General features: G+C 37.8%; 1 protein-coding gene and 1 long non-coding RNA gene across 4 annotated transcripts in view; one reads left to right on the top strand and one right to left on the bottom strand.

Moving 5' to 3' along the window:
* Positions 1-20,326, top strand: part of LOC127020422 (uncharacterized) — a 42,683-nt gene that overhangs the window by 7,232 nt on the left and 15,125 nt on the right. Inside the window, exons 3-4 of the long non-coding RNA XR_007767081.1 lie at positions 6,302-6,373; positions 18,840-18,984. This is a non-coding gene — a long non-coding RNA (uncharacterized LOC127020422). The remainder of the gene's footprint in view (positions 1-6,301; positions 6,374-18,839; positions 18,985-20,326) is intronic.
* The window catches only part of RORA (RAR related orphan receptor A), a 443,992-nt gene continuing 427,782 nt past the window's right edge, over positions 4,117-20,326 (bottom strand). For 2 of the 3 annotated variants that reach the window (XM_050902961.1, XM_050902962.1), the window contains 8 exons: positions 17,338-17,479; positions 15,269-15,664; positions 11,910-12,031; positions 10,548-10,680; positions 9,751-9,858; positions 8,235-8,345; positions 6,773-6,885; positions 4,117-5,430 (listed from right to left, as the gene is read on the bottom strand). In XM_050902961.1, the coding sequence (XP_050758918.1) occupies positions 5,266-5,430; positions 6,773-6,885; positions 8,235-8,345; positions 9,751-9,858; positions 10,548-10,680; positions 11,910-12,031; positions 15,269-15,664; positions 17,338-17,479 (1,290 nt within the window). In that variant the 3' untranslated portion in view covers positions 4,117-5,265. The remainder of the gene's footprint in view (positions 5,431-6,772; positions 6,886-8,234; positions 8,346-9,750; positions 9,859-10,547; positions 10,681-11,909; positions 12,032-15,268; positions 15,665-17,337; positions 17,480-20,326) is intronic. The other variant, XM_050902963.1, reaches the window with a different exon arrangement.

The following is a 20,326-nucleotide window of genomic DNA, read 5'->3' as shown; positions in this document are numbered from 1 at the left end:
TTTGCCGTAATAGATATGAAAATGTCTTCAGCCTCAGTGTTTCTTTCCAGTCAGGCTTTTTGCTTTACCATGAAGCATATGCAACAATGACAGACAACGTCTGAAGTGTTGTTCTTGTATTCCTGCAGATCTGTGTTCCTTTCTATGTGACTTCATTGCCGAAACCTAATCATTACCCTTTCATTCCTATTGTACTATCATAAACTGATTTGTTTTCTCTGACAATAATTTAAATACCGAAAACCCATTTTCTATAGCAAAACACTGAAATTCAGCTGGAAAAATAGTCCTATCATTATAAAAACGTCCAAAGGGTATTGAAATTAATTTCAATCATTTATTTAATGGGTCAGCATTAATTTATTTTCTAAAATATAATTGCAAAACCTTTGCGCTGTTTGGAGTACTTTCATTTTGAACAAAATAAAGACGAAAGAGCAGCTATACTGCAAAACTGAGTAAGAGAATGAGGCACGCATAGAGCATTTAGTTAAAAAAAATATCCAGTTCTCTTGTGCCTGGGGGGGAGGGGGAAGGGAAGAAATAACTAGCATATTTTTTAAAAAGTAATTTGTTCCACCAGTAGTACTGGCCACCCTGTTGAAGAGTTTTAGAAGATCCCTGAGCACATTAGTTTCTGACTCTTAACCCCAGCTCCAAAATGATAGGGCTTTTGTTGTTGATAACGAGATGGATTGTCATTCACAGTTAAGTCAATCATAAGGTGCTTATCTATTTACCCTTTTTTTCCACCAATCAGCACAAAGAACTGTCAGAAAATAACTTTTATTTTTCTTTTTTAAATAATAAAAGGGCACAAAATTTAAACAGTCGATGTTTTGTGACAGTGGTTTAGGATTATTATCTGGCTGCCCCTCAACAACAGACAAGTGATTCAATCGACATTCCTTAGCCAAAAAAAAAAAAAAAAAAGGAAAAGGGAAAAAAAAGGCAAAAAAAAAAAAGAAAAATCCTGTACAAATATGTATTTTTCCCTGAGGGATCAAGGTTACACCCGCAAGTGCTCTATGTACATATTGCACTGTAGAGGAATGAAGAACATGTGCAAAAAAAGCAACAATGATTGAAGCTTACTAATCAAACCTTTTAATTGTGACTGCTATGTCATCTTGCATTTTGGAATGTCGGAACACAGCTATTCCTTTAATCTAAAATGTAAAAAACAAAAAAAAAAAAAAAGAAAAAGAAAACCACACCTCTACTATGGCACATTCAATGAAATAAAAAGTTTTCCAAAGACAAATAGACAAATTCCATCGAGAAAATAATACAAAGTTCGTTCGTTTGTTTTTTTTTTGTTTTTTAGAAAAATTACATTACTTTCTTTCATTGTTTCACATTACAAAATCTTTTTTTTTTAATGTTTACACAAATCACATTTTATTGCAGGAATATTTCAAGTGCCATCAAACATTTATAGAAGGGTTAAAAAAATAGAAGTCTCTCTAAAGTGGTCCAGACAAGGCTTTGTATAGAATAAATCTTTTTTCCACCTTCTATTTTTGACTTAAGTATTTTGAATACATTTTCTTTATTCCATTGACACTTAACAGCGTAGAAGCAGCCACTCACACGTACCCACGCATATATTCATGTGTGCACACAAAGGTACTCTCTCACACACACAGGTGCACATACACACACAGATATCTTGGTATCCATACTAAGACAGATAAGCTTTAATAAAGAACAACCAAACTTAAAAACAGCCTCCTTTTTCACCTAATCCCATAGTCTTTAAAACGTCAAACAATGCTGGAGATGTTGAAGTATGTTAGGGTGGTTCAAATGACAGTATAGTATAGTAGCTCTTTCCTCGAAAGCCAGAAAACGTCTCTGTGGGTAGATATAACACCCAATGAAAATCTCTTTGCAGACTTTAAGGAACAGATCATTCAAAAACAATATATTATTCCTTTATCTTCAGCTATCCTCATGTTTTTGTTTGCAGTGAACTGGGCAGATTATGAAAATACTGATGTGACTATCCATTGACCCCAAATATGTTTTTTAACAATATTCCGTTGATAAGCTGATACCAGGCCATAGTCCCAGAGGTTCTGCAGAGTGCATTTCCTCTGCTGTGTTGGGTTCTTACATGGCCGTCGCTCTGACCAGCCACTCTGACGTTATTCTACATCCCCTTTCATAAAAGCCTCCTTGGCAACAGAAGTCTTATCAGTACATATGCCATGCTGTATCCCTTTTTTCCCCTCTCTATGAAGAGCAAAACAAAAATAATATTCTATTGCCAAGTGGCTGTTAACTGCGATCAGGAAAGCAGAGTTACTTGGGGTATGTATGCACAGCCTGATTTAACAAGGTGCCAGTATGCAGGAGCCCCCACGGACAAAAATGACAGCACTTTCTGGCTTGGAAGATCATGTCACAAGCTGTTTTCAGATGCAAAGGGCTTTCAGCTAAGGCCCTATCTGGAACCTTTTTATTAGTAAATGCTCCAAAAATCTGTGTTGTCAATGACTTATGGGTGCAAATATGCTGAACTAGATACCAAACGAAACCACTGGCACCTAGATGCCTGGTAAAGTACTAATATTCATCAGGAAAAGGTAAGAAAAGGACGTGACTGAAAATTAATCCCAAAATATTTTGCCTGGTAGTCTACTTATTGTCAGAAGTAGGAGTTGCATCTCGCGCTCTAAAAAACTACAGGTCTTACTTCATTATTCATTAGTTGACACTGAAATTAAGTTTAGTTGATCTTTACAGGACTAGCACCTAAGGCTGGTCACATTCAGAAAACATCTGTTAGTTAAAAGGGTTGCTTTAAAAATAGGAACACACATTAGAATGAAAATACCATATCATGCCAGTTACTCCAATAAAGTAAACAATGATTCTAGGAAAAGTGTTTCAGTGGGACTGGAGAGAGCATGTGCTGGGCTGTGAGCCGCCTCTTCGGGAGCCGGCAGGATGGAGCAGTAAAAGGACGGCTCTATGGACTTTTTCCAAAAGCCCTCTCATGCCTCCATCCCAGTGCTCATGGAGGCGCAGGTGTTCTCCCATACTCCAGGGGCATACTGCTTTGAAGGGGAAACATATGATGCTCATCTCCCCCTCCTTTCAAACCACAGAGATGTGTGATAGCTGTAAGCTTCCCTGATGTGGCAGACTATAAAATTTTTAATAGGTGTCATAGCTAAATGTCTCAATTTGACCCCAAAGGGAACATGTTCAAATCACAGAATAAACCTCTATTTTGCTTATAATAACCCACTGACCTAATTCTCCTTTTTAAAATAGTTAGGCTTCAGTGTGCTTCTATTCACTTCTGTTACTTCTCAATGACCATAATGTATGTAAGAGATTGTTTATCCTTGGAAATTAAAGCAGTGGAGCACATTCTGTCTCATTCCTTTTTCTTTTTTAAAGTTCCTGGCTTTTTCTTACGTACTTCATCAGAAACTTCATTTGTGTAGGCCTACAAGGCATCCAGTTATACATCTTCATCTCATCCAAACCAATTATGCACCTCTGGCTCAAACAGCTACAGTTTATTTTGTGATGTCATTTATTGTGAATCTGCTTCCTTCAGAACTGGGTTTACTTGCCAAATTTGCTCAGTATTCTTGCTCAGAGACAGTATTCTTCCTAAAGGGCATGGTAATTAATAATACTACAAGATTTGGCATTTTGGTTGATTATGCAATACGGGAATCACAATTTCAGAACAGAATGCAGATTTATGATAATGGTGATTTCCAGGCATTATACAGAGTACAAAACAATGCTTTCTAGCAACAGTGTGCCTTTACTTCGTTAGTCTGTCCCCATCTGATAAACTTTAAAGTGCATCTTTTTAAATAAGGAGAGCAATGGACTTCTCTGTTCAGATACCTGAAATTGAACTGCTAGATGCTGGAAGAACATGGGTCAGTGTCTCATCTCACTGAAGTCAAAGACAAACCTCCTATGGATTTTGATAGGCTAGAGTTTGGAGTTTGAAGGCATTGTTTACGATACGGAGTACAAAAGTATGTAATATTATGTATAAAAATTACTTTTCCACATACATGTCATACACACATACTTTTACTGTAGATACAGACTTGAGTAAATACTTTCAAACCTGGATTTACAGTGGGCAGAAATACACTTTATTTAATAGCCTGATTTTCAAGGATGCTGTGTTACTTATTTGTAAATGATCTGTAATTGCTTAGTTTAACTTTGACCATGGAAACTCAGCAGCTTTGAAAATGAGGCTTTTGACTTGTGCACCTAAATTTGAATTTAGGCATGTAATTTTAAACATCCAGGTTTGAAAAATTTGAAAATAAAAGTACCTTTGAATTTAACAGCTGAAAAGCTGATTTTAATTTAGAAAATTGTCATTATTTTCAACTCTTTAAAAAAATCTGTAACCATTTCAGGATATGACCAGCCTCTCTTTAAAAGTAACATGGAAAACAGCAGCATAAATACCTCCCAATGTACCAGTACCTGCCAAACCTTTTTCAGTTAAACTTGAATTTCTGGTGCACATGCAACACAACAATGAACACGCTAGCATTTAATTTAAAGAAAAAGGTGCAAAATGAAAGTGCCTTATCAATTCAACAAGAAAAGCTATACCAGTAACTACATTTTATATTAATTAAAACAATATATAAACAATATCTCTTTTGCTATATATAGTCTTCATGCCCATTTACCCTGTAATATATTATAATGCTATTGTTGCTATTGCTATGGACCCTTTTCATGCCGTTCTGTCTACTGGCAAACAGTGGTAGGTGAAAAAAATCGTCCTTCATGAAACAATGAGCAAGTTGTGCAAACTGATGCTGAAATCTCTGCAATGCACACCAGTCGCTGATTACTAGGTGGACTCTCTGTTCTGATCAACAAATTGATTGTTCTGTCAAAAGTCTGGGCAGTGAACTACAAGAGAAAACAACCTTCTGACATTAGTACCCTCAGTCTGTGTAAACAGAGGTCAAGGATTGAGAAGTTGAGACAGAAAAAGGGTCCATATTTGTAGGCATAATGGAAATCATATGCATGAGAAAAACAAGTTCAACTTTGTTTCATTGTTTCCCATCCTTTGCCTGACCCCGACCGCCAAGAGATGTGCAGTATGTTGGCTCCCTAGGTCTGTGCAGGGCCATATAAAGTGTCTTGGTTTTCTGTCTTTTTTTTCTGGGTTTTTTTTTTTTTTTTTCCTTTCTTTTGTTTTAATGTTTGTACTTCGGACATTCTAGAAGTGCTTAGGTGATACATTTACCCATCAATCTGCATCGCTGGCTCAAATTCTGAAGTGAACAACTCCTTGTAAAGTGGAGGAAAATGAAGTCGTACAATGTCTGGGTATATTGCTTTAAATGCCATAAGCTTTTCTGTATGTCGTCCACACAGTGCTCTTAAAGTAGACACTTTGCATATTAACTGTAAAAAAATGAACAGAAGTCATACGGTCATATATATGGAACCAGGCCTCCCAATCTTGCTCTTAGGATTAAAGCTCTCTCAAACACTTCGAGTTCACTTCAATTGTTTACCTTAACAATGAAATTTCAGATGCGTAGTCATGGATGTTTGTTACGTTACATTTAAAAAAAAAAAAAAAGGAAGCCACTAAAAAGCTATTTAAGTAACGGATTAATGCTACTTGTGAAATAATCTTTTAAGTTCCTAGGAAAACGTATCATTAGGTTTCCTCATTCGCCTACCAAGCACTGGATTGATGTAGAAGTATTTCATGGCTGAACCTTCATGCAACTTAGTCATTCTCTTGGAAGAAGGCAGTCCTGACTACTTTTAAACCCACTGTGAATATTATGGAGGGAACTGGCAATGCAATAGATTAAGCTTTTTTAATTTATGCTAAATAAGGTGAAAAGGAACAGACCAGAAAAATTTGTACTTCAAAAATATCACTAGGGTGCTCCCTGAACTTATTAAGTAAATTATTTGTATCAAAGCACATGGAAGAAACTTTCTTCCAGCAAACGTATCCAAAGTATACACTGGAAAAAGAATTATATGAGCTAGGATTTTAAATGAGGACGATCTGCAAAGCCTGGGCTGGAGCATCCTGCTTCTATTGTAATTAATTCTGTGGTGTGAAACTAAGCATAAGCTTTCTGGCTGTGTAGAGTTCTAAATGGAACTACCTCTGTAAGGAAGTGCCTGTCGTTCCCCAGTTCTTTAGATTTTTTTTTTTTTAACATCGCACTACTTCTCCATTTTTGAAAAATGATGTGAAGATACTTTAGATTAGCATAATAGTATGTAGTATCTCTTTTCTTTTCCCTAGGCATCAGTATTTGGAAGAACTGCTGAGAAAAAGGCTGTCTGGGGAACTTCTCATGGTGGTATGAAAACCAAGGTTAGTTTGGATATTATATGTTGTAACAACTTAATTGTCATGCAGGCAGAGATTTCACGAGGATTAAGACATGCATGCTGTAGAACTGAAATAGTATTCTGTGTGGCAGAAATGTCATGTAGGAGAAATAGGATAAAAACCCTCATCACTTTTCATGAAGTTCAACATTAAAATACTTCTTTTCAGACCGTTATCAACCTTGTTCCCTAGTACATCATCATTTCACTTCTTCTAGTTTTTAGTAAATAGTTTCAGCTAAGCACCTTGATTTTGAACAAAGAATTCTGGGTTTATAAATAACAAATTAACTGCGTAAAAGCTTTTACACCACAATTAGGATACCATTCATAAGAAAGCATACTTTCACAGTCGTGTGACATGGCACAGTATGATTCTTACCTTTGTTAGAATTCCATCTTCTCGGTGGTTCTTCTGTAGGACATGCTGAAGTGCTAGCTGGATCTTCTGTTGGAGTTTTTCAATTTTTACTTTCTCCTGAAGCCATGAGCGATCTAAATATAAATGGAGTTAACACCTCTAGTACTACACACATCAGTCACAGTGCACCAGGAAGTACTAGGTCTGTTACAGATTCATCTTTCTTGTTTGCAACCTTCCTTCCACTTCTTAAACACTCTCATATAGAAAATTAGTTTCAAAATTAATAGGTTTTGGAGTATATTTATTACGTGCATTTAAAATTACTTTTATAAAGCCCTTAATTAGAAGAATGCAGCGTATCTGAGTAAGATTTACTAATCATTTGCTAACAAGGTCTGTAAAATGCAGAATGTTTACAAAACGAAGCTAGCAACTTTTTAGTGGGAAAGGAATAGATCACATAATGAACAAGTAGTTGGAGTGGATCTTCTTGCTAAGATCTACAGTGACATACAGAAAAATCAGAAGCAAATATTCAGCTATTAAAAAAAAAAAGGTCCTAGGCTTCCTAGCAGAAAAGGAATATTAGCTGCACACATCCTCTGTGTGGCATAACTGTGGGATTCTGTGGCTTACATATCAAGACACAGGACTAACATAGTTCTGATCTGGCAAACAGCATGAGAATGTATTTATGATAGTCTCAATAAACCCACTGTTGCTAACAGACTCTTCCACCACCACTCCTGAGTCCACTATGCTGCAGTCTAAAAACAGAGCGTTTATTTCCTTGGGTGTTATGCCAGACACAAACTGACTTTCTGCACTGGTATCTTGTTTCACCTGACTTAATAAGCCTTCCCAGAACCTGGAGTACTGTGCGTATCTACTTGAGATTATTGAGTTATTTTAGTCATGGGTATGGTAGACCCAGGCTGACTCTTGGGGTGACTTGTATGTCTGGCACCATAATTCTCAGTGTACCCAGTTTCACAATGGGGACAGATCCCTAAGCTACCTCAGTACCTTTTACCACACTAAAACGGCAACCCCACTTAACAGACCTGAGATGACACTGGAAGCATCCTGTCATGTGCTTGAGATAATTCTGCTACAGCTGCAAGCTCACATACATTGAAAGCTGACTATATAAATTCAGTGGCTACCTTCTGCCTGCCTCACCTAGATTGACCCAGTGGTCTCACTCACATGCATTTAAGCTTTTGCAAAGCAGCTGAGCCCTCAATGAGGTGAAAATTTGGAAAACAAGGGCTTAGATTAGGATTTCCAACATAACAAATTTATTCCTAAATTCATAGTTTTAATGTGTTTATTAAAATAAAAATTTTGGTCAAGAAGGAGACGCTCAAAAATGATGATATTTCACACTGTCCGATAGTCTTAACATTATCATTAAAAAGACTTCAAAATAAAAACGACTTCTACCAAATAAACCTAGAGCAAACCTTTTATCTCTTACCTGCCGACATTAAAACAAACGCAGAAAACAAAGCTATCTCATCTTCTGTCAGGTGCATAGAACATAAACTTTTTCCAAATTCAAACACAAAACTAATGAAGTCTTCACAACCTGCCAAAAAGAAGGTACAGCTCATGCCACATTGTTTAAAACTACTTCAGAGCTACAGAGTTGTTGATTTATTCTGATGGAGGTAAAAAATGGATGTAAAATACTTCATAGGTGAACGGTCTTCTCCTTAAGGACTGTGGAGTGATGGTAGTGAGATCTCACTCATGCTTGAGCGTATTACCCCATTCCCACGAGTCCCCAGCTCCCACACCCTGGCAGCCAGTATTTTGAAGGTTTTGCACACTCTGTCTTTTCCACATTTGGTTCTTTTTGGGTAAATACGGATATAACCCAAGCCATTTTCAAGCTCAAAATTGGTTTAGCTTTGTTTCTGTTCTAAATGGAACTTTCTCATGTCACTGTGGACTGGAGGTTCGAAATGTGTACTTGAAAAGTGCTGATTTTAAGACTATTGAGCACTCAGAAGAGGGGGGGAAGAGAGGCATACAAGGTACATGCAGGAGCAAAGGGAGAAGCCAAGGTCTGAAAGCTTTTCATGCAGAAAAGGAACTCTGTCTCCTTTCATCCATTCTCTTGCTCACACAGGTGTAAGTCAGGTTACTTGCTGCTATTACACATGCTGTTAATGCAGTTCGCAAAAGTCGAACCCTGCTTTGGAGGGGATTGCAACTTGATGGAAGAGGGCTCTCCTCTGCAGATCTCAGCCCCAACCCAGCCTAAATTTCCAGATGTAGTTGGTAACAGATGAAAGTTATGTTTCTTTGGAACCCACATCTGATACTGCATTCTCTGAATTGTTTGCACTCAGACCTTGTACCTTGAGGTGTTTTAGAAAGGCAGAGAATACTTCAGTAATTGTACAGCATTCTCCGCTGCCATATTTTCACTGCCCTCCAAAATGTCTTACATCCCAAATCTATACCCAGTAAGATGCATCCTTTTAACATTAGCAAAAATATACAGAAAAAAATTCAAAATGATAAAGTGTGGTTTAATAAAAAAACTGATTTACAGTATTTTACCTGCAAATAACTGGACTTTGCATATTACAAGACACTATTAACATCTTCAAAGCAGTAACGTCAGTATATCCAAAATTAGCTTAAAATCTGCTGCCTTTTCCAACAGGATATATAAAATGTTACACTAGATATGAATTCTGGGCCTCTGTTCTCAACAAGTGTGTCCAAACTGCTCTACCCTGATCTAAGTGTTGAATTTCAACACCGACAGTCCTCTACTGCATAGAGTTAAGCTGTTTTAACTCCTAAAATCAGCTCAGCTTCAAACAGAGACAGAATGACTACTTACAAAATAAGCAGTCTGAGCTTTGGAACTCTTTTAATACTGTAGCCTGAATTTTTCAAAGCAGCTGTCCCCTTGCTTTTCCACCTTATTATTTTTGTTCTGTTTTTTTAAGATACAACACTTGACATTTCCTTACCTAAGGACTTGAAAACCTCTGGGCTAGCATACTTGCCATCAAAGTAGACTGTGTTGTTCTGGGAGTCAAAGGCACGGCACATTCTGATGAACACAACCTCTAAAGACCCTAAAACAGAAACAATGGATGTTTGACTATTTAAGTAGAGACTTCAGTTGCAAAGAGCAAGTGAGGATGAAAAATTTCCTATGCTCTGCATTCAGTATCAGTTGAGTAGGGAGGTAGGTTTCTGTGGTGTAACAGAGCATAGTTTGATTTGCTAGTAGAATTAAAAGAATTCCCATAAACCCCTTTAGAAGTTTTTGCTAAAGCAACTTAGTTAATGCTAATAAACTCTAATAATTTTTATTCAAGTCATGAAGTCTCTGAAGTCAAAGCAGCTCATTTAGATTTATGTTCACAAAGCTTTGACAACTTTGTCCAGTATTTGTAAACTGCATTACTTCTACAACACCTTGCATATAACAATCTGGATTTTTACCTTGAAATATGTTATTCGCTATTAGTAAGCCAAAATAAAAAATTTGAATCCAGCTTTTCCATCTTTACACACTCATTGCTCCCTTTGTTCGTAATGAAAATTTCATACGTAGACTTGAACTCGTTCTTATCCAGAGTAGCTAAGAAGGTATATTACTTCAAACAAAGACACAGACAATTTGTAAGGTTTTTCCCTTGTATTATTTTAAATGATCATTGTACAACATATGTATATATGCGTATACAATCACTGTATACAGGTAACACCTTCCTCAGTCAAAACTAATAGAAGCAGACCTTAAAACTGACCCACATACCTGCTTTTAAAAGCACAATTTGATCGTTTTGACACAGTTCCATAAAGCCATCAATGCGTTTGGCAAATTCCACTACATACTGTATAGCTTCTGTTATTTTGACTGCACATAACTGCCACATTACCTCCCTTTGCTGTTTGAGAGAGAAGAAAAATTGAAAAATTACTAATCAAGGTTTGGAAAACCCATTCTCATAAAGTAAAACTGAGGTGAAAAAAAAAAAGTGGAGTGAATTCTCTCTAGCACTCCTGGCTACAGTCTGCTTGTAAGACAAGGGGAATTAACCTCAAAGCCAAAGCCTCATGTGGATGAGTGACAATGCAACCATGTAAGACTTCTTCAGTGATGTCAGAAGAGATCCAGGTTGGAGTATTTTTATTTCATAAGCCAAAAATGTCAAAGTATAATGATTCTGGTCATTTCAGTGGGAATTTTATTCGCTGCATCAAAAGAAAATGCCAATTTACACTAGCAGTGCATAATCCCATTTTTCCTATGTGCTGAATGTAAATTATTTAACTAGCTCGTCTTCATAAGGATACATATAAAGATATACATATATGAAGATCATCTTGTTAACAACATAAAGATGGCATGCAAGTAGTGATTTTTTCATATGTTGATAATAATTCAGAATGAAATTACCTAACGAGTGGAAAAAATTATAGTCTTAAAGGTTAAATATTTTTTTGTGGAAATGAAAAATATGTTCAAAGAACAGTGTGCTTTAATAATGCTTCCCAAGGCAGTTTTCTAAAAGTAGCCATTTGGTAGTAGGTTTATGGATGGAAGGCACGTTGGAAATAAAAACACTGATTAAATCTTACAGTACCCACTGGTGGTATGGCAGCACTATGCTGCTATTCTATAGGTAAACCTGAAACACTGAGTGACAATTGTAGAATGAATCAGGATTACAACCAGGCATTGAAGGGTGAAAATCTGACAGAGTTCTGTGTTTATAAGCTCAGAACAAAACCCACCACGTAAAATTACAAAACTTGGTGGCTTCAGCTTTTTTTGTTGTTGTTGATCTGGGAGACTACAAATTAAGAAATGAAAATAACATGCCATTTAGGATTGAAAAAATTTCTCTGGTTTCCTATCCTTGTTTATCAATCACAGACAGATAGATTTTAGGAGTATGGCTTTGCCTTTTCCTGTAGCTGTAAAAATCACAAATGCAAGGGATATCATAACCATCTCACTGCTTTTGATTCTAGCATATTATTTTTTCGGAAACACACAAAGATACACATTCCTGATAGTAAACAGAAAGCAGTGAAAAAGTGAATTTTGCAGTGTGTTATGGAAATACCATGCTTTAAAAAAAGCATGCCATAGTTTGGCATGCTTGTATACCTTGTTCTGGTAGTTCTCAATTTCTTCCTGCAGAAAAGTCTGCCATGTTATCTGCTGTAACTCCTCTCGCAAGTACTGGCAAGTTTCCATGTGTGACTTGGAAATATTCTGTGCAAGATGTTCTAAAAGAAAGACCAGAGTGACACACCTTAAAAATGCAACGCCATACCTTCAGACACGAGAAAGCTAACATATTCCAGTTGCAACAGGGGGGCGGGGAGAGGGTTAGCTATTAGAAAAAAATGCTTCAATTTCAGATCTCCTTGGATTTTGCTTCATGAGAATAAACACATTTAATGCAAACCGCTAAGAGACTTGAGGAAAACAAAGCAGAAACCTGGTTCTTACCACAACTGGCCCGGCTCCTCCGGGGCCTGGCGCACCCGTTAGAGGGCACTCTGTGCACACACACGCACCCCGCTTGCCCTCTCGCAAAGCAGGTCTGAGATTTTCATACAGGAACACCAAGCAGAGTCCTTCCACTACGTTGTAAGATGTTTAGGTGAACTTGAGTTTATTTCTGAATAAACAAACTTCTACTAGGGACAAACTTCTTTCTCCCACAGCAGTGGGTGCGAAAGAAAGCTTGCAAGATCAAAAAGCTTGCAAAATAAAGGCAAACTTGGTGAAACCTGGGAGCATTCAAACCATTGCAAATTCAGTAAGTGGCCTTGCTGCCTTTAGTAAGATAAAGTCAGCTGTGAAACCTGGGCTGAGAATTACCCTATTAAGTAGAGCCATAGAAGAAAATCCAGACGAGCGAGGTGATGGACCCCTCAAGTTAGGGTACAAGAATCTCCATGGGGGACAGCTTTGCTGAATACAGGACACTATCTGTCATGTATAGGGAACATAACAGCACTGCCAGCCAGGCAGTAGATCTTGCAAAGCTAAATTCGTTTGTGTTTTATACAACAGAAGCTTTCTAATAAAGAAATACAGAGAGTTATCACCTGTCTAGTGTTCTGTCAAGCAGGACACTATCACATGAGGCTGCCTGTGAGGGAAAAAGTTTCTCTTCTTTCCTACTCTCATATCATTAAAAAAATATTAGGAAAATACACTTATTAGAGAATCCAGATAATTAATATAACACACTAAAGACTCAAGGGCTTTTTTCTTCAGCTTTAGAGTAGTTGCTTAGTTAACTGCACATGATTTAAAATTTCCATACAACATTTTAATTCCAAATAAACTGTCTTCTGCTGCTATACTTGGTTAAAAGACCCATAAGGCAGATTTATATTTATTAATAAACTTGATTCCATAAACCTTTAGGAACACCTTCAAAAGCATGAATAGCAATTTAGACATCTGAATTCCACTTCTGTTTTGTCTTTCTCTTTTCTACCCTGACTCTTCACATACATCTGTTCTCCTACTTTAGCATGTGACAAGTAGAGGCTGGTGACTTGTCTCACACAATTCTGCAGTTGGTGCTTTTGCAGGTTCGGCCACTGAAAAGGAAGGCTTAAAATGAACATGAACCGTGGTCATTAACAACATGGGGGTATGCTGAGGGACTTGAGCATTAGGTCTTCTGTGAAACTTGCTTTGTTTGGTAACGACCAAACCCAAGTCTTTACGAACTGAACGGCTGGACCAATCAGTCTGTTTAGTATCATACTTACTGCATTAATAGTTTGATGTAAGATACTACCTGAAAAATCTTTAACATACAGCGGAGGTAAAATCAGATTACATGTACTACCTGAGCAATCAATAATGTAGAACATAAGGTAGTTTATACTTTGGTTGTCATCATAGCTTTCATGTATTTCAGAGCAATTTTTTTATTCTTACAAGTGTGTACTTAAAACATTTGCTCTCACTAGCAGCAACTGACAGCATTATACCTGTGCCCTTGCAGGATACAGAAGGTGAAATATTACCATGTTGTTCACAAACCTCGGCCTCAGTTCTGGACTGTATTTCAGCACACACCTAAATACTTTCATTGAACAGCCACACCTTTCTAAATTGAAACCTCAGTCTGGAAGACAAACATTCTTCAAACATTGTTTGGTGGCACCCGAATCATGCTCTGTAGGGTTTAAATGCAAGCAGTATGTAAATAAAAGTAAGCAACATGACAAACTAATTTCAGGCCAGTGTTGCAAACTCAACACCTGGCCTAGGAAGGAAGAGCCCTTTCTTTCTTCTGTGGGTTTAATGTAGATATTTTAATAACTTCCACGAGAATATTAACAACCATTTGATTGAGACAAAGCTGGTAGCGTAGCCTTTATCCTAATATTCTCTTCTCATTTTTACTTATCTGTAACTGAAGGTATTTGAACTCAAGCCAGACACAATATTTTGGCTGTCACAACAAATTATATTGCAGAGAACTGCGTTCTGCAACGTAAGGACGTTACAAAGTAAGCTTTCTTGTCCCTTCCTCTTTGCAAAATTTCTCAAAGCAACATAAACTAAAATAAACCAAGCAAAATTTCGTATCGTATACTTGCATCTAATTAAAAAGTTAGCAAAAAGAGAAAAATTTAACTTGGAATACCTGATTTTTCAAACTTTTTAGGTTTTCGTAATGGAATAATTAGCAAAAATGTTGCTTAAGCAAGCAAAATCAGTTTTAGATGCCTAACTGCTTACAGAAGTAATAGAATTTTAAAGCCACTTCTCTAATGTCCTGTTCCAGTTTGCTTATAACCAGTTCACACAGCACGCTCTAACTCAAGTCTCAGATGTTGACACGTCATAGTTGTGGAATTCAGCCCTAGTGTAATCATTCAGGGAAGAGTTTAAAGTAAAACGTGCTAATTAATGTGGTTGTTATAAGGCTCTTAGGGAAATTATCAAAAACTTCCTACATTCAAAAATTTTCTTAAGTATCTAGGGCCTGATTCTCTTCAACCGGTGGCAAGGAGAACTGCCCTCAGATTAGACTGGTGCTTTGGTTTCATATTTCCCAGGTACAGGTAAAGAGCAGAAGAAAATCAGCCTCATCACTTTTTGTTAGAAAATAAGAGTATCGAGGTAATGAAAAAGAAGATAAAGTGTTCAAAAATAATCTGCAAATAAAGAAATACTCTGTCTGTTTGCTCAGCACTAAGAATTAGCTTGTTAATCAGTGTTCAAAGGGTTCTATTACAAGGACTGAAAAGAAGAGCAACACTACTAGAGCTGATCAACCACAAGCTCCTGGGATTTTTAGTCCAGTTCCATAAGGTGTTCACCACATACCCCGATTAGGGTATTGTGCACTTCACAGAAGAATGCCCATACATGCTCACAGCTGTACTGAAGCAGCATTCTTGCTATCACCTGGCTAAATGTGTCACTTCAATCCAAAGGGTACTATTAAGACAATTACAATGGAAGCTTTTCTCTCTCATTACCTAATTCTGCCATGGACACAGTTGGAGAGGTCTCCCCATTTGTAAAAGAACAATAAGGGAAGAAGCCCGATGCTGGTGTGTAGTCACATATTGGTTCTGGTTTGATTCCATTAATATCAAGACCCGACTGATCTGGAGAAGGCTGTATGTCTAAGTAGAAGCTGCTAACTGCAGAGTCTGCTTTGCTACCTTCAGGGGTATGCCCATCAATGTAATTACTGAGGTCATCATGTAGCTCTGTTAACCCATTGGTGGTGATATTGTATGTTGGTGTTAGTGGTTCTGCCTCTCCTGGTTGCTGCTGATGATCTCGCTGCTGCTGCTGCATTCGATGTTTCTGCACCTCCGCGTACAGGCTGTCCCTCTGCTTTTTTGACATTCGACCAAACTTTACAGCTGAAATACAGACACACAATATATTACATTTCTACAAATCCACTACTGCATTTTAATTGTCTTGGGTCTTTAAATACTACACGGAAGGACACAGTATAAAAGGCAAAGCTGCAGGATGGGCAGACCCAAGAATCACTTCTGTCAGTTACAGGTAACATAGCTGCAGCATCTACTCTTTAAAAGACGATTTTAACATGCTACTGAAATGGACCATTAGAAGTCACTGTTTTAGCTTAATTCATTAACTTTGCACTTCTGTACCAAACAGATTTTCTCTTATATGTTCACTGAAGTCGACAGATACATCTCTTCAGCATTCAAATCCTACCTAGAAAAGTAGAAGCTAAAACAGAATATGCTGGCCTGAGATGAACTGTCCAGTTCCTACTAGCTGTATATTCATACTACAAAGTGAACCTAGAGTTAGGTATAAACATGTGGGGTCTATCTCAGAGAGTATCAAAAGCAAGCTTTATTGATATTAGGACCAAAGCACGTGGGAAGAACCACAGAACCTGCTTTCAGTGCAGCTTACTGTGACAAGCAAAAATGTTTACCCAGTGAATTATTGTTAATACTATATATGTGTGTGTGTGTGCGTGCCTGTGTGTGCATGCGTGTGCACATATCTCCACAAAATTATTACTACTTTGAGAAGTATTAAGCGTAAGCCAGAAGCAACTAGTTTGCAACATCCAGGGGATTCCTAAGAACGTAGTATGTGATTTCTGGGACCTATATCAGCTGTAAAAGCCTCATCGTTTGGGAAGGTGACTACCACCTTATACTTTTCTAGAGGATAGCAAACATGTCGGAGGGGCTAGTCATTACATGATCAACCGTTTCAGGTTTTTAGTTTCATGCCCAATAAAAAAATTAAGACGATGTAATTCAAGAAGTAAATGTAATCTGAAAACAATCGCCTTAATCGGGCCTCATGTACATAGAGTAATGCATATGTATTTGTAGAACATGTAGCGTTGCTGTCACTGTGGCAGGGGAAAAGACTGAGTCAGATCTTCAAATTGGGTAAGCGATGGCGGCTTCATTACATCTGTGGGGGAGGCATGCAAGTATCAGCTGCAAATCCAGTTCTAATTGAGTTATATAAGCTTCCATTTTACAGAGGTGGGTTTTCATCATTACACTAGGTGTAATTTTGAGCTTAATATTAACAGCAATTGAACACATTTTCTTCAGAATTCTATCTTTGAAAAAACACTGCGCTATTTTCTCTTTGCATTTTTTCCATTGTTCATTATACACAAGTTTAAACTTCTGTCTATATTGTGAAACAGTTCTGATCTGTACCAATATGGCAATCAGAGTGTTACTTGCAACTATAGTATGTCACTTAAATTGGAATGAACACAGAGAGAAAGTATTAACATTAGACTAAAAACTGCATCTTCAAGAAGTGACCAGAGGCAAAGCTCTTAACTGGGAACTTTAATAGATGATTAGGAAAAAAAGTAAATCCAAGAACTTCATCCATGCCCTTATTCATATCTATTTATGTGAATATATAGCAACATATAAAAACCACTCGATGATCTCAACTATCAGCCTGATGCACAATTAACTTTTAAATCCTGTGTTGTTTTAGTTGAACACACAGCATACTAAACATTATTTTACTTTTTGCAATTAAGCTACGTGTTAGCAGAGCTTACCATCTCGAGACATCCCCACAGCAAGGCATTTCTGTAATCGACAGTGTTGGCAGCGGTTTCTACTAGTTCGGTCAATCAAACAGTTCTTCTGACGAGGACAGGAGTACGTAGCATTGCTTTGCTGACTCCTTCTGAAAAAGCCCTGTAATAGAATTGCAAATACAAGTCAAGAAGCTGTTAACTGATGGAGCAAATAAGGACTCTGAAAGGTAGCACACCTAACAGACAATAAAGTTCAAGTGCACTATAGTCAACTAAAGGAAGTTACGAGGTTTTTTTTTCCCCTCTCCCAGAAACAAACAAAACCCAGTAACTAGTAGGAAACAGTTCATTAAAAAAGTGTTATGACACATAAAAGAATTACACATTTTTTCACTGATTTTACAGATCCCATATTACATATGGTACACCAGTTCTTTCCAAATGAGATAAAACTAATTATAGACCTAGATTTCCTTGATTTCCTATCTTTCCTGGGGCGGCATAGATCTCCAAAATAGGGAGGAATCAACAGCTGCTACCCTGTTCTGCTCTTTGGAGATGACAATGGCAGGCTCTGATTTTCAGCCTCACCAATGTATGTATGGGTTTAAAAATACAGAGCATGATGCTGAGCAGTTCCTTCTACAAAGAACAATTTTAAAAAATGTTTTTTCTCAATTAGTTTGATGCTGACAACTGAGGTTTTGTTCAACTTGGCACAGGGTTTAGATTTTTAAGGAGGGGGGAAGCTGAAACAGATTTTATGTATTACCTCTTTTCTGAGTCAACTGCAATGGGTAGACCCATCTCCAAAGAAAGTTAGCGCTAGAAGGTTACGCAGTAGTTACAACTTAGTTCTCTCCATCAGAATGGTGCATGCTATTAACCACTAAGCCAGCTGTTTGCTTTGAAGTTCATTTCATCTTTTTGCCACAGAGTGTCCAAACAGAAGCTGGTGTGTGTTTAATACCTACTTCACAAGGATTCTGCGAAGATGTAGTCATTCTAAAGCGGCGTGAGATCAGTGAGCACAGTATTTTAGTTTTATGTTGCCACATAATGGATTAATTAACAGCGCTGCAAAGAAAACACTTCCTCAGAAAGGCTGGGCACCTTTTAATTAAAGCTGGACTTTTACCAATTTTTTATTTATTCAAAGGCCACATTCTGGAGTCCCTCGACACATGCACACTCTGTCCAGACACTTGGTGAAATAAACAACAGAAAGGACTTCTGCATGATAAGTAAGAGACTTCCTAGGAAACTTCCTGCAGACAGAAACATGACAAAACACTGAGATAAAGCCCCCCGCTCCATCTTATGAGGAGGGCACCAGTCTTTGTTGATTATGCCCCTTTTAGTAAAGCTTTAATGGGGAAACATGGAGTATAAAAAAAATGAGGAAAGTGAAGATGCCTGTCTTTGATCCTGTTTTCCTGTACATTGTTTCTCACCCATTTATTCTGGTCTTTGTTTCTATACGATTGAACTTTCAACTGTTTTTCAATGTTTGTCAATAGTGAGATGATCGTTACTGAGACTGAAAGTATTGCACATATCGAGCCCTGATTGAGTGCATTTCACCCTCAAGAAAACCTGAAATACCATGGAAATGTCTACCATTCCAACATCATGACTGATCCCGCTGGAGGAACCAACTCTTAGGTAAGTAGACAGCTTAATTTCCAGTTCTGTTAGCACCCTTAGTGGAGCCTGTCACTCCAGGGCAAGTACACATGCAAGTGCAATGTGATTCACTAGAAAAACAGGATTAGGTATCGGCGTGACCAGTGACTTACTGATGAAGGTTCTGCAGCTCTGCGTTATCGGTCCCCTAAAATTTCAGTTCCCCAAACACTTCAACAGTTGCACTGAATGACATGCTCACATATGAACTGTATGAAATCTTCTGCCGCCACCGAGATCCTGAAAGTCAGCTTAATCAATATGTAAAATGAATCTGGCCCAATAACCTCAAAGATCTATACATTTTCCTTTAGCAGAGACGTATACTGAGTCTGTATGGCCACTTTGGCATATTTCTCTTTATTAAGAATAGTCTTGTCAAGCTGAGGATTATTTTTAGTATTACAATGGGGAAAATACTGGGCTTTTTGCTCTTCCAGATTTTCCCTAGAGACGCAGCTGCTCAATACATTTTAGTGTACAATATATCAGCTAAGTTACAGCTTGAAGCTAATTTTCAGTAGAGCAGAACTGCCTGAAACTGGGGCCTTTAAAAGCACTTGCACTTTACAAACCAGAGATGTAGTAGAGTGCTTTTAAAAATAAACCCTACACTGTTATGTAGGCATGCTGAAAACAGCAGCAGTAGCTAAAGCAAAAAACCCCCTTCCCTCAAACTTCAGAAATGAATCTAAACTTGTCCAGAGCTCAGAAACACACATATCTGAGATTTGGGATTGAATTGACAATGAAGTTAAACTGAGAGTTTTTTACTCTCAAAGTTCTTCTATATTGTTGTCATTTATTTGTGAGTTTTTTAACCTTTTGGTGGTCCTTGGGCTCTCATATCATTATAAGACGTGGGGAAGCCCCTATTACAGGAGCCTTCTGTAAGTAAATGTAGTTCCTTCCTAGGTTGGTTTCTTTCCACCCCTTTATTAGAAGAAGGGAAGGAGAGACACCATATTCTGTTGTTCTATTTCCTCGCTTTTGCCAGAGGCACAGAGCTAGCTATAATTTTTCCACCAGGAAGGAGGAGGTGGATGCATGCACGGCACACGTGTATACATTCAAGCATTATGCAAACCAGTCCAGGCCACATGCTTTTAATTGCATGCGTGTTCACAACCATTATTTCACATTCAGATGATTGCCTAATGGGCCACAGGCAGAGTGGACCCCTCTTGATCAAACACACGAATGAAACTACTGCTGCACTCAGAAAGGCACCATGTTACACCACTCTGACCGATGGCACGGTCTGAACCAAGGTCTCTGGTAGTGCGTGCATGGAGCCCTGCCTCCTTCTGATGTCAGTATA

The sequence above is a fragment of the Gymnogyps californianus genome, chromosome 11, assembly GCF_018139145.2.
Source record: "Gymnogyps californianus isolate 813 chromosome 11, ASM1813914v2, whole genome shotgun sequence".
In the NCBI taxonomy this organism is placed as follows: Eukaryota; Metazoa; Chordata; class Aves; order Accipitriformes; family Cathartidae; genus Gymnogyps; species Gymnogyps californianus.
Note: the sequence above shows the minus strand (reverse complement) of the source record. Positions and strands in the feature narration are given on the sequence as shown.